The sequence below is a fragment of the Medicago truncatula genome, chromosome 1, assembly GCF_003473485.1.
Source record: "Medicago truncatula cultivar Jemalong A17 chromosome 1, MtrunA17r5.0-ANR, whole genome shotgun sequence".
Taxonomy (NCBI): Eukaryota; Viridiplantae; Streptophyta; class Magnoliopsida; order Fabales; family Fabaceae; genus Medicago; species Medicago truncatula.
The window spans coordinates 15,136,445-15,150,104 of record NC_053042.1 but is presented as its reverse complement, the minus strand read 5'-3'; the positions used below and the strand labels follow the sequence as shown (position 1 = coordinate 15,150,104).

Below are 13,660 nucleotides of genomic sequence, written 5' to 3'. Positions count from 1 at the left end.
TTTCACATACTTACTTAGAATATTATACAAAGTTCCTCCGCAAAAAAGTAACTTAAAATTTTATTATTAGGTCCAAATTTTCATTAATATAATCTTGAAAATTTGGCTTTTAGAAAAATTCATATTTAATTCATTACATGTTAAAAAACTAAATTTTTTTACAAAAGAGTGTCTTACGATGTTATGAACATGTATGTAAGAAATCTTTCAAAAATTTAGAAGTTTAAGCATAATTAAACAAATTTTAATTTAACAGGGACTAAAATCACTAACAGAAAATTTTGTAGGAACTAAAAAGTGTGATTTATTTTTACAGGGACTAAAAACAAAACTGCAGATATTTATAGGGACCAAAAACTTAATTAACCCAATTATATTTTTATTTTATTTTCATCAAAGACTGAATTGGATTGTCAAATAATCGTGAGAATCAAAATAGATCTAATTAAAAATAAATAAAAACCTAGAAATAGAAGATGAGGATAGGAAAGAAGCACGTCAACAAGAATCACATGGAAAGGGTTAAAAGCAAAACACTGTCCCAAAAAAATCATAGCAACCAATGAAATGAAGAACCTCAGATCATGGATTGTCCACGTTGTTACCTAATCCATCCTTTTCATAACAAAATCCACGTCACTCATGTGTCTTTGTTTATTTTCTTCTTCTGTCCATACAACAACAAAAAAAGGAATCAAAAGATTCATCATTCACTTTCCTTCCTCACCTCAAATCCACCACTTTGCTGTTCATATTCATAACCAATAGAAAATTAAATGCCTAAGACTTCTACACCATAATTTAATTGGTTTAATTGAAAAATAATATAAAAAAAACCAATTAAACCAGCTTTGATTCCGTTCAGATTGACCAATCAACTTCAACTAGTGATAGTTTGGGCATCGACAATATGTATCGGAGAATATTAGTATTCCGATCATTTTAATTTTATCATATTTTTATAAGTATTTTTTTGTAGGTATAATTCACTTTTGTAGTTATTTTTCTATTTTATGCCATTAATTTAAATGTTTTGAATTTGTTCGGAAATTTATCATTTTCGGTTTTAGGGTTGGTTTTTGATGTAATGTATCAATTTAAATTAAATAATATCTTTTTTCGAGAAATGAATAAATACTTTATTTTGAGTCTAAAAAAATAGTATTAACTTACTAACATTTGTCTATGCAAAAAACGATCAATCAAGTGATATATTCTCGGTTAGACCGGCTCAACCTATCGGTTCGGTTTGATTATAAATTAAAAAAATCTCAATAATCACCAAGTCAAAATTCTTTCTTTGTCTACAACATCCTCCATGAATAAAAAAAAAATCTAAAAAAATCCATGCTTATATACTTAACCATTATTGAATAACAAAAACTCAATAGAGTTTCATAGTTTTCTCCACAAAAAAAAAATCAGTGATGGAAGCAGCAACATCAACTTGCTTCTTCTGTGGTAGAATCCCATCAAAATCCAAACTAGCTTCATCTTCATCATTTGGATCATTTTGTTTATTAACACGCAACAATGTTACTACAATCATGTGCAAAACATCATTAAAAACACACAACCGTGTAGTTCAAAACATCACAAACAGCAATGAAACAAAGGTTCCAAGCACCACAAAAAGAAGAAGAAGGAGAAGAAAAAATGATGCAGCAATAGAAATTCAACTACCCTTTGAGAATATGAACAAGAATCTTCACGTGCATGAGAATATAGGTGACCCTATTGGTTGGAAAGATGTTGGAAAAAGTGTAGTAAGTTGGATACGTGAGAGTATGAAATCTATGGCATTTGAGATTGCTTCTGCTGAGTTACTTGAAGATTTGGAGTTTTCTGAAATGAAACAAAGAATGGGACCTGGTCTTACGTTTGTTATTCAAGCACAACCTTATTTGAATGCTGTTCCTATGCCACTTGGTCTTGAAGTTACTTGTTTGAAAGCTTGTACTCATTATCCTACTCTTTTTGATCATTTTCAAAGAGAGTTGCGTGATGTTCTTCAAGATATGCAGAGTAAAGGTTTGGTTGAAGATTGGCGTCAAACTCAGTCTTGGAAGTTGCTTAAGGAGCTTGCTAATTCAGGTTTTTTTCTTTCTCTTTGAGCTTGTTTGGATTAGCTTATTCGAGTTTATCTGTTGACATAATCACTTTTAAGATTGTTTGGGAGGGCTTATAGAAAGATAGAAGCAGCTTATGATATGTAAGCTCTACATGATAGCTTATATGAAAACAGTTTGCCTTTTTTATTATATTTTGTTACAGAAATAGCTTGTACATAAGCACTTATTTATCTAAACATGGTCTTTGTTATGACATAAACATGTTTTATTGTTCAAAATATCTGACTTGCTTCGACATACTATTAGCACATGTACTAAAACAACATGAATAAGATTAAGGACTAATGATATGTTTGGAAGAGCTTATTTTGAGTTTATTTGGACTTATGCTATTAGTTCTTGTGTATTTCTTTGGAAGATGTTACAAAGTAGTTTTTGATATTTATATAAGGGTTTTCAAGGTTATTTACTTATTAGTAAGCAACTTGAAACACTTAAAAGTAAATACGAGGTGTATTAACCAATCCATTTGCCCTCTTCAATTGCATTCAAACCCGAGTTCTATTTTACATTGAAAACAGATTCAGTTTTTGAGCACTTTGACATTGGCTTTTATATGATAACTGTTGAAATGTTTTCTAATGTGACCAACAAAAATATAAGATGGGAATAGAAAATTATTTATGATACTAGTAATTCTACTGCTTTGACAACGCGATAAGATTGAAAATGGTTCAATTGCAGCTCAGCACAGGGCAGTTGCAAGGAATGCAACACAGCCAAAGAGTGTCCAAGGAGTTTTAGGAATGGATAGAGAAAGAGTCAAAGTGATACAGCAAAGGATTGATGAATTCACTCAAAACATGTCAGAACTTCTCAATATTGAAAGGGATGTTGAATTGGAGTTTACTCAGGAGGAATTAGATGCTGTTCCTAAACAAGATGATGCTTCCGATCCGTCGAAACCGATTGAGTTCTTGGTTAGCCATAGCCAGCCTCAGCAAGAACTATGTGACACCATCTGTAATTTAAATGCCATCAGTACATCTACAGGTATTCTCTCTTTCTTTTTTTTTATCCTCTTTCACTTTCAATTATTCAGGCAAATGCTTTATGTACATCAAGGTCTAATACTAACTTGTTTATTCATGTAACTTAGTTTCTCTTTAATTATGTGCATGTGCTGAAATTGAACATACTTGCGAGTTCTATGATACAATGTATTTGTCAGGCTATATGATGTTCTGTTGTTTCCTTCCCACATACTCCTATATGTAAACCATATTTTTTTTATCTATTTTTGCAAGAGTTATGGGATATAGAAGGTTTCATACTTGAGACAAAGTGTGTCCAATACTGTAGGAGGTGCAGACCATATCACCTTAAAGTCTGCTTTAGATCAATGATGTTAAATATCGCCTGGTATAGCGCTATTTAGTACAAATTGTTGTCAAAAAACAGCTATAGCATTGCTGTTTTCTGTGATCTGTGGTTGACAATAAACAACGCTTTAGAGACCGGTAAATATGACAGTAGGTCTAAGTTCCTCCCTCGTCCTTTAGAGGACTTGTTTTCTCTTCCATATTTCTAATTCAATGTAAAGTTTAATTTAGTTATGATAAGAGTCTTATTTATTTTGTTACAACAACCGAAGATTTTGTGGACTTGGTGGAGTCAGTTATATATGGACCAAAGGATCTTAATGTCCTATCATGAGTCATATCTAACGACAGACGATTAGATTCGTCTAGGTATAGGGTCAAACGTAGATGAACCTTTACTCATCTAGGTTTGTATGTAATGATAACTACAAATGTGATCCAATGGATGTCTATGTTCTAATGATTCAGTACTTGTGTAAATAAATAAGCTATAGATCAAACATCTATTCAATGATGCATGAATATTTTGTTTAGCTTAACTAATGTGATGCGTCCATTATTTGCTATTCCTACCAATTGTGTTTAACGTAAAAAGCCTCTTCAAGGTATGATCACTTATGAACTTTTTAAACAGGATTGGGAGGAATGCACCTGGTGTTATTCAAGATTGAAGGAAACCACCGATTGCCACCTACTACTCTTTCACCCGGAGAAATGGTTTGTGTGAGAACATGTGACAGCAAGGGTGCAGTTACAACTTCTTGCATGCAAGGAGTTGTGGAAAATCTTGGTGACGATGGCTATAGTATTACCGTTGCTTTAGAGTCACGCCATGGTGATCCTACGTTCTCTAAACTGTTTGGAAAGAATGTGCGCATTGATCGTATTCAAGGATTGGCTGATACACTTACCTATGAGGTACTGATTTCTATCATGTGATTTTTTTGCATACAGCCAAAATATTTTGTTGCTGTAATAAATATTTGTGGAAGAATGTCACAAATTTTATGTAAGTTGAAATTAAGAGGTTTTCTCTAGTCAAATGAGGGTATATTCCCTTGCCACATCTGTTCATCATTATTGTTCATATTTGCAAAACCATCAATATAACTTCGCCTATTTGGCATAAATTAGTTTCCTATATGAGCTAATTATTTTTCTCTTTTCCGTTCATTCTTGATCATATACACAATGTATTGCAGTTCCAATAAGATTCTTCTTTCTTATTTTGTTCATACGTGATCATATACAAAATGTACTGCAGTTCAAATAAGATTCGTGTTCATATATATAATACGTACTTAAGAAGATTATTTTGATGTGTTTGCAGCGCAACTGTGAAGCCCTAATGCTGCTTCAGAAGAATGGTTTGCAAAAGAAAAATCCATCAATTTCTGTTGTTGCAACTCTATTTGGCGAAGCAGAAGATGCTGCATGGCTTGAGAAGAATAGTTTGGTAAACTGGGAAGAAGAAAAAACAAATGGAGCATTAGGAAGTGAATCCTTTGATAAATCTCAGCAGAGAGCAATTGCGTTAGGTTTGAATAAGAAGAGGCCACTATTGGTTATCCAAGGACCTCCCGGTACAGGCAAGACCGGTTTACTCAAGCAAATAATAACATGCGCCGTGGAACAAGGTGAAAGGGTTCTTGTCACAGCACCTACCAATGCAGCTGTTGATAATATGGTTGAAAAGCTTTCAAATGTTGGAATAAATATTGTTCGAGTTGGAAATCCCGCTCGTATATCAAAAACAGGAGCATCAAAGTCCTTAGGAGAAATTGTAAATGCAAAGCTTGCAAGTTTTCGCGAAGAGTGTGAGAGGAAGAAATCTGATCTAAGGAAAGATCTAAGACAATGTTTGAGGGATGATTCATTAGCTGCAGGCATACGCCAACTTCTGAAACAGTTGGGAAAGTCGCTAAAGAAAAAGGAAAAGCAGACTATAAATGAAGTTCTATCTGGTGCTCAGGTTGTGCTTGCCACCAATACCGGAGCAGCCGATCCCATGATTCGAAAGCTAAATGCTTTTGACTTGGTTGTCATAGATGAAGCTGGACAGGCGATTGAACCGTCTTGCTGGATTCCTATATTGCAGGCGAAACGCTGCATTCTTGCTGGTGATCAATGCCAACTAGCTCCTGTGATATTTTCTAGAAAGGCATTAGAAGGTGGTTTAGGAATATCGCTACTCGAGAGAGCTGCAACTCTGCATGAAGGGATTCTCACCACTAGGTTAACGACACAATACCGTATGAATGATGCCATTGCAAGTTGGGCTTCGAAGGAGATGTATGGAGGATTGTTGAAGTCCTCTAAGACTGTCTTTTCTCATCTTCTTGTAGACTCTCCTTTTGTTAAGGTATTAAACTCCTAATTGATATCTCCATTCTCTTTGTGAAGTGAAGGATGCTATTTACATCTTGGGCCTTGTTTGGATAAGCAGCTTAATTAAGCACTTATCATATATGTGCTAAGTTATTTCTATAACAAAAGATAAAATAAAGTCAAATTGTTTTCATAAGCTATCTATTAGGGCTTGGGGAAATAAACTGAAAAATAGCTTATGGACATGTTATAAGTTATTTTCACAAGTTTTCCCAAACAGTCTCACAAGTGCTTATTCTAGTAAATAAGCTCAAATAAACCAATCCATATAGGTCCTTGTTTTAACTAGAGGAGTTTAGAGATGTAACTCAAAATGGTTTGAGTTATTTGAGAAAGTTATATGAAAACAATTTTCTAAGACAATGTTATATGTGTCCATATACTACATGTGCTTTTTGTATTACTTATTTTTATTACATGAATGGAAAGTCTAACCTTGATGTTGTTGCAGCCTACATGGATAACACAGTGCCCTCTACTACTGCTTGACACTCGAATGCCATACGGAAGTCTTTCAATTGGCTGTGAAGAGCATCTCGACCAGGCTGGAACAGGCTCGTTGTACAATGAAGGAGAAGCTGATATAGTTTTGCAGCATGTATTTTCCTTAATTTATGCTGGTAATTACGTCTGACTCCGTTGATTGTAATTGATATTTCCTTCATCATTTTTTTTTCCTTTTATTCTTTGATCCAAGAAAAAGAGATTACTGCATTCCATTTGACATTGTTGTAGTTTTGGAATGCAAGTTATTGTCTTTCGAAGTTTTGAAATCTTGCGACAGAACTTATTTGTCATTTGCCTTTGCTGACATAAGAATTTTCCTGTCAATCTGAATCTGAAATTCAGGTGTTAGCCCAAATGCTATTGTAGTTCAGTCCCCTTATGTTGCTCAAGTTCAACTTTTGAGGGACATGCTTGACGGGGTTCCTGAAGCTGCCGGTACTGAAGTTTCCACAATTGATAGTTTTCAAGGTCGGGAAGCTGATGCTGTAATTTTATCAATGGTATGATCTGAATCCAAACTCTACAACCATGGTTTCAACAAATTTCTTACTTTGTGAAGAAAAAAAATATGCGAAGTGATGATATACATAATTCCCTGTACTTGGTTTTCTTTGTTTCATAAAAGTGTGTTGCTCGTATTTCTCTCGTAAAAATATTTATCATCGTTTGATCTTGCTCGTGAACTAACATAACTGGACATGTTTTTTCATCTTTTTCAATAAAATAGGTACGATCAAACACATTGGGAGCTGTTGGATTCCTTGGTGATAGCAGAAGAATCAATGTTGCCATCACAAGAGCGCGCAAGCATTTAGCTATAGTCTGTGACAGCTCAACTATATGCCATAACACATTCCTAGCAAGACTTATGCGCCATATTCGACACTTTGGTAGGGTGAAGCATGTAGAACCAGATAGTTTTGGAGGAGGGTTTGGACTTGGCATGAATCCAATGTTACCTTCTATGGATTAGTGTTGCAAGTGTAACAGTGGCATGAAACAAATTTAGAAATGGCTGTAAACAATTGTTTGAGGGGATTTTTTTTTTTTTTTGGGGGGTATTCATAAACTGGTTTTTATACTTGGTCCATACTTGTATAGCAATTATAAAGTCCAAATTTGTGTATCAAGAAATACTCATGCATGAAAATTATGGAAGAAAACTTCCACAATAATTGTAACATGAGACAGTGTATATTTTTCATCATTCTATATGAATTGAACTGTAGATGTAACTGTTATGCATGATCTTATGGGGTAAAAATTGTTTAATGGAGCTGAATTCATGACACCAGTTGTAGATAAAGGCAGTGATTCAAAGGAAAATTTAATTTAATCAATATGAATTGTTGAACATACCTACTTTGGACATGAATGTTTTATGAATCTCTATTATAATTTTAATCATACAACTTACAGCAATGATCAACATTAGACTTAAGATAATCAAATCACGGCCATCCATAAGTAAATGGTAAAGCTTTTTCTTTTTTTGAAATGTAAATGTAAATGGTAAATTTGGCCAGTTTACTTCATGAAAATATTTTCAGGCATTATTACTGACGGCTACAAGTTCACCATATGTTGATTTTTCCTTTATATCACATGTAGAGATTGAGTTACAATGGCATTCTAAAAAATGATGAAAATGACACTTTAGTATTTTCAAATTTTCAAAAATTATTCATTTGAAATTCACAATGAGAAGAATCAAACAAACACACTATTTCTGTTATTTATTTTAGAAATGAAAACTAAATGGAGAAAGTAAATGGGGGCCAGAAAGTATAAACAAACCGCATAACATTGCAGCATAACGTTTGACAAATTAAATTGTCAAGTGTACTGTTTGGCAAATTAATGAATTTAGCAACTCCAGAAAGTGAATTGAAATACTGATGTCTTGCATGTGAACACAGTGCAACGGCAGTTTAAGCTTAGAAATTCACTGCAAGACAACAGCAATACAAAAATATATTAAGAGTATGATCACTTCTAGTTCATTGTACGCAATGTTCTCATTATCTTTTATCATTTCCCGGCGGCTGCTTCAGCAGGAGTTTTGGTCGTCATCTGATCAACTGCATGAACTGCACTCTGAAGCTCCTCCCATATGGCTTTATAGACCATCCTTTGCCTATTCACGGCTGATTGTCCCTCGAAGGCTGTCGATACAACATCAATGCTGCAAAACAAAACCACAAATTAGAGCTATCAACCAAGCTATAAAGTCTAGTATGCCAAACACAACTATCAATGTAAAACATGGAACAGTGCCTCAAGGATATTTACTTGTATCAATGAGGATATCAAATGCGTTAAAAAAAAAAATCAATTTTCAGTTTAGATTTGGATTTTTATTTTGTGCTACTCAATTTCATCCTCAAACTTTGGAGAACAGTCACACATGTAGCTGAATGGTGAGGAATAAGCGGCCACAGATGCGCCAACCTTATTGTCATGTATGGAATAAACACATTAAGCTATAACTGTTATTCCATGAGGATACACTGAGCTTACTATCTAGTTGATTATTTAATACCAAACAATATGTCTCATACACCGAGCCAATTTCCTGAGTAGCCAATTGGTTACAAGTTGTAAGGTTATATTTCAACTATGAGCTACTCAGTTTGATACTCGGCAGAAGGATAGTATATATGTTGGTCAAACGAGGAAGCCCATACAACATCATGTCTTATTGTCAACTGGGAAGCAAAACTTTCCCAAAAATATTAATGGCACTTTTCTAACACAAATATTTAAAAAAAAAAATCAAAAATTGAAGCAACCTTTCATCCCATCCACCATGCTTTAAATGTTATATATCTACAGATGTTTCAATGACTGAGACTTGTGATGAGATTATGAAATTGCCTTTAATTTGGTGCAAAACAAAGGTCTTTCAAAAAGGGTTTCCTCAAAAAATATGCAAATGGATTGACATAGTTGCCATTTGTTCTATCACGTCGCAATGCTACTATTCCTTGTACATCACATCACACTTGTGACTTCAGGTAGTCGAGACCACCTTTCAAGCCTAGATATGGAAATCAAATCGTTTGTGAGTACGGCTTTGTGGGTCAATAAGAACCCTCTTTTGCCCCAATACATACTTGTTTTGGGAAGAAAGATGAGATCTTGTCTAGTTGTCCCTCTTTCTTGAGAAAACTATCAAAACCTTGTTCAGGCGAAATGTACTTACAAGAAGCAAAAGCTATTAGCACGATGTTGGTCCTAAATTCTTTTTTCAGATAGTGTGATTTGAATCCACTCTAAATTTTTTTACATAAGCATGTTATTGTGATTTTCATGTTTGTCAAAAAGTGGTGTTTAGGTTACTTATGCACGACGTTTCCAAAGGCAATTTTTACATTGACCAATTATTCCAGAGCAGGTGGTACTTTTTTCCACACAAAAAAGTGCGCTTTTGCTTTTACTTCCCACAAGGGGTGTCAATATCTGTTCATTTCAACGCTAAAGTAATGCATTTATGGAGGGAATATCGCCTGCTTCTTCAAGGACTTTGCTATATGAATAATGCATTTATGGATTTTCTAGTTCTCTGTGCATTATCTGTTTTAAGGGAGTTAATATTTTCTATGGATAAATTAGATAGATTTATTAGTTTAATGAACAATAGCCTCATATCACTTTGCTGTCGTTCAGTTTCTCTGTTTGGAGGATACTTCATCCTCCAACCAACGGTTGCTTTCTCTCTTTTCTCTTACAAAGTTTATTCTTTAAGTGATAGGATATTTTAATCAAAGTATCAAACTCCAGGTACAAATCTAAAAGTATACAACTTGGGTTAATTATACGATGAATGTCACAACTAGTGTTTTGCCGTGTTATAGAAATTAGAAAAACTTAAAATTTTCACCTTCAGTCATCCACGGAAAGTGGCCTTGAAATTAACCAGTACAGTAACATTTTGTAGAAATTATGTTAACCAATCCAACCATTGAATCATATTATATTATTTTGATGATCATGCATACGAAACTTCAGACATTCATAGGTAATACAATGTAATTTAACGGTAGATGTTCAAATATACTAAGGTTGTAACTATCATAATTCGTAATATACATGGAATTTTGTATCTTTACTACTTACTTGAAATTTAAAAGTTTTTGAATTATATGAAATTTTATAGATATACTACCTATAATGAACTTTCAGTTCAACCATTTAAATATCAAAATCAACAGATCCCAACTCTATGTATGTACAATGGTAACCACAAAATTAACAAAAAACCGAAATTCACTTAAATGGTTAAAAATATGCTTACCTAACGTGTCGTCCATCACCGTAAGCATCCTTTACAGAGACTGCTTCTGCATTGAGTTGTTCCTTTATCTTTTGGAGCAAGTTGCGTATTGATATTGAAAGAATAAGAACGAAATTAGACCCCAAAAAAGAGATAACAATTAAGTTCTACACTATTGTGAGTAAGTACAAGAAATAGTAAAACAGAATGTTTTTCCTCAATTGTAGGACGATTTGGTTGCAAATTCATATTCATATATTAACGCCATCAATCAATTTAGAATTTATCTTAGAATTTGATGATTGTACCTAGATAGGAAAATAAAGATATAGAAGTCCTAAATAAAATTTCTTCCTCTGTGTTTCTGCTCTTCTCCTCTTCTACTCTTCTTATAACACTAGACTGCTTCTTTAGGGAAATCTATGGAAGCAATGATATAAGAAGAGTCTTTAGGGAAATCTATAGAAGCAATGATATAAGAAGAGGAGAAGAGCAGTTTAATTCCAGTTTGGGAGATTAGAGGGAAAAAAGATAAATCTTACATCTCTTTTAAAAGATTGAGTTTGTAGAGAAGATAAATGAAAAATTATAATTAAGATATTTTTAGTTTGAAGCGTATATAACAATATAGACTAATCCTGTCTATGTTAGCTTTGTCATGCATGTCGGTCTCAAGCCCGGTAAACAGAGAGGGTTGTGTTAGACCTCGGCAGTCAACGTAATACTTTGTTGAATCACTAGCGTTGTTTGATTCATGTGGCCCATCCCACTTAGTGGGATACGGCTTGGTTGCTGTTGTATAACAATATAGACTGGGTTTGAAGAATTTATCTAAGCCCTTGAAAATCACCCCTTCAATACATTTTGAGTTCCTCCAAATTAGGTGGATTTTGTTTTCGTCCCAAAGCCCTCCCCTCCCAAAATCCCCTATCACTTCCACCTCCTCATTTTTCCAAGCTTTCTCTTCCCTCCTAAACTCCCAAACAGACCCTAAATGGTAAATGGATTAGAACCCATATTTACACTTTCAGTTTAATTCCATTGTTTCTCCTTATACTTTATGTTGGAACACTAGGTGTGTTTGCGTGTGAATTGAAAAATTCCTAGAAGTCCCACGTAGGACAAATTTACACACAACTAGTGTTTAAATAGTGGAGGTAGGACTCCCAAGGATGTGCCCTAGGGGATACACAGTTTTGTAAATGGGAGAAGATGCAGTCAACATGACCGCCACACATGCGGTTGCCAGGCTTGGGCTATCAATTTTTAATGACCCGAAACATTAAATTAAGTAATATTTTTTTGGTTTCAGTACACGCCATTGCCACATAAGCATTTTGCATGCGTCAATGTGTGTTTGCAACACGTCCACATGCGCCATCTATTAGTCAAGTCTTGGTCGTGTTGCTCATTAAACAAACAAGATCACATAGTTGATTTTCTAACAGTCAAATGATCTCAACCATTAGTATTGTAACCGATTTTAGCTCCTCGCTTACATAAAGAGCTCCTCTCCCTCACTGCCAGCTACACCAAAACTCAGCAACTAACAAGTTTTCTTTCTTCTCACTCTTTCTACCCGACGCACTTCCGAGTCACCTTCTCCCTCTTTCTTCTTGTTCCTTTCAAAGAAGCTAGAGTGATCTTGTACCATATTGAGTGGTCTAAATAACATATTGAGGACGTATTTCTAGAATAGATACTACGGTGAATACAATGAAGTAGGAAACATACAGTTGTAACTGTATTTATTTAGCTTGGGGACGTCGTGGTTGATAGTTAGCTTGCACGAAATGTCTTAAAAGAGTGACCTAGTCCGCAACTCATTCAGTAATTTCTTCTTTTTGAACTTCGTTTAAATAATGTTCCATTACTTTCAATATATATTGGTAAATTTCGATATTATTCATTTTTTATAATATTATTAATAAAGGGGACTAGGTCTTACGATTTAAAAAAACAAATTAAGAGACAATTCATCGAACATGTAGGGGGCAATGAAATGAAATGAAAGAAATACCTTTTGCTGCATGGATTGAATGATAGGCAAATCAATAGAACCAGCATCGTTAACATTAGTAGCGCGTGAAGTGAACTTGCGAATAGAACTAACAGAGGTGAACAATAATTTCTGATCATGTTTAGGAAAACGTGTAGCTTGTGAAGTGGATCTGAGGAACGAGATATGATTAGGAGAAGTGGTTCGAACGAGGTAAGGTCGAACCAAAACGGGGAGAGCTCTGCGTAGTAAAGTGGTGTTGGATGAGAGTGACAAAACCTGTGCCCGCATTTTTATTTGCTTTGATTGGTTTTGATACGATTTCTTCCTTGTTACTTGGAGATTGAATTTAATGGAATGATCGATAATGAGTCTGTACTAGCCACACCCCACAATACCAGTTTTCAAATAAACTCACATTTTTTATTTTTTTACTTAATCATATGTCTATTTTTATTTTTTTTTAGTTTAATGGTGGTGGAAAATTGTCTTGGACGGTCAACCCACCATCATTAAATTCTTTCCCCCATAACTTCTTGCACGTCTTTTGATTTTTAATTTATATTTTCATCAGGTTATATAATTTGAATTAAAAAAAAAATACGGTTTAGCCCATCTAAATTGATATTAGGGAGAATTGAACTTGAGATAAGGAAGAGCACACCATGGTCTCAAACCAACACCGTCAAACAACTCAAATGGGTTATATAATTTGTTGTTTAATTTATTTTTTTATAAGTATTGTACTATTTTTGATTATATACTCAAAAATTGATTATTATGTTTTTTGATTACATAATCCAAAACAATACGGTGTGTGCTAACATTTAAATTTTTGTAAAAGAATTTTTTTGTTATTTTTGTTGATTTGCACATGTGATTGAACATTTTTAGATATGGGTCAACGCCTTGATTGTGCTAGGGGAAACTAACCTACAATGACAACATCTGTTAGACGAGAGAAGTCATAGTAGGCCTAAGTGGAGGGTCAGGTGAGAAAGGGCAGGGCATGGGCATCATGAGTGATGGATTGCAA

General features: G+C 34.2%; 2 protein-coding genes across 2 annotated transcripts; one reads left to right on the top strand and one right to left on the bottom strand.

Annotated features, from left to right (window-relative positions):
• The first annotated feature begins 1,320 nt into the window (after positions 1-1,320).
• LOC25482868 (DNA-binding protein SMUBP-2) lies at positions 1,321-7,631 on the top strand. Its single transcript, XM_013611476.3, has 7 exons — positions 1,321-2,094; positions 2,817-3,125; positions 4,089-4,372; positions 4,785-5,816; positions 6,294-6,462; positions 6,692-6,849; positions 7,077-7,631. Exons 1-7 carry the CDS (start codon positions 1,428-1,430, stop codon positions 7,320-7,322), a joined length of 2,865 nt encoding a protein of 954 aa, XP_013466930.2. The 5' UTR covers positions 1,321-1,427; the 3' UTR covers positions 7,323-7,631.
• Positions 7,632-8,121: 490 nt separating this feature from the next.
• LOC25482867 (protein BOLA4, chloroplastic/mitochondrial) lies at positions 8,122-13,018 on the bottom strand. The gene is made up of 3 exons (XM_013611475.3): positions 12,646-13,018; positions 10,647-10,714; positions 8,122-8,534 (listed from the first exon to the last, which is right to left on the bottom strand). The coding sequence occupies exons 1-3, from the start codon at positions 12,913-12,915 to the stop codon at positions 8,381-8,383; spliced, it is 492 nt and encodes a 163-aa protein (XP_013466929.1). The 5' UTR covers positions 12,916-13,018; the 3' UTR covers positions 8,122-8,380.
• Positions 13,019-13,660: the final 642 nt, after the last annotated feature.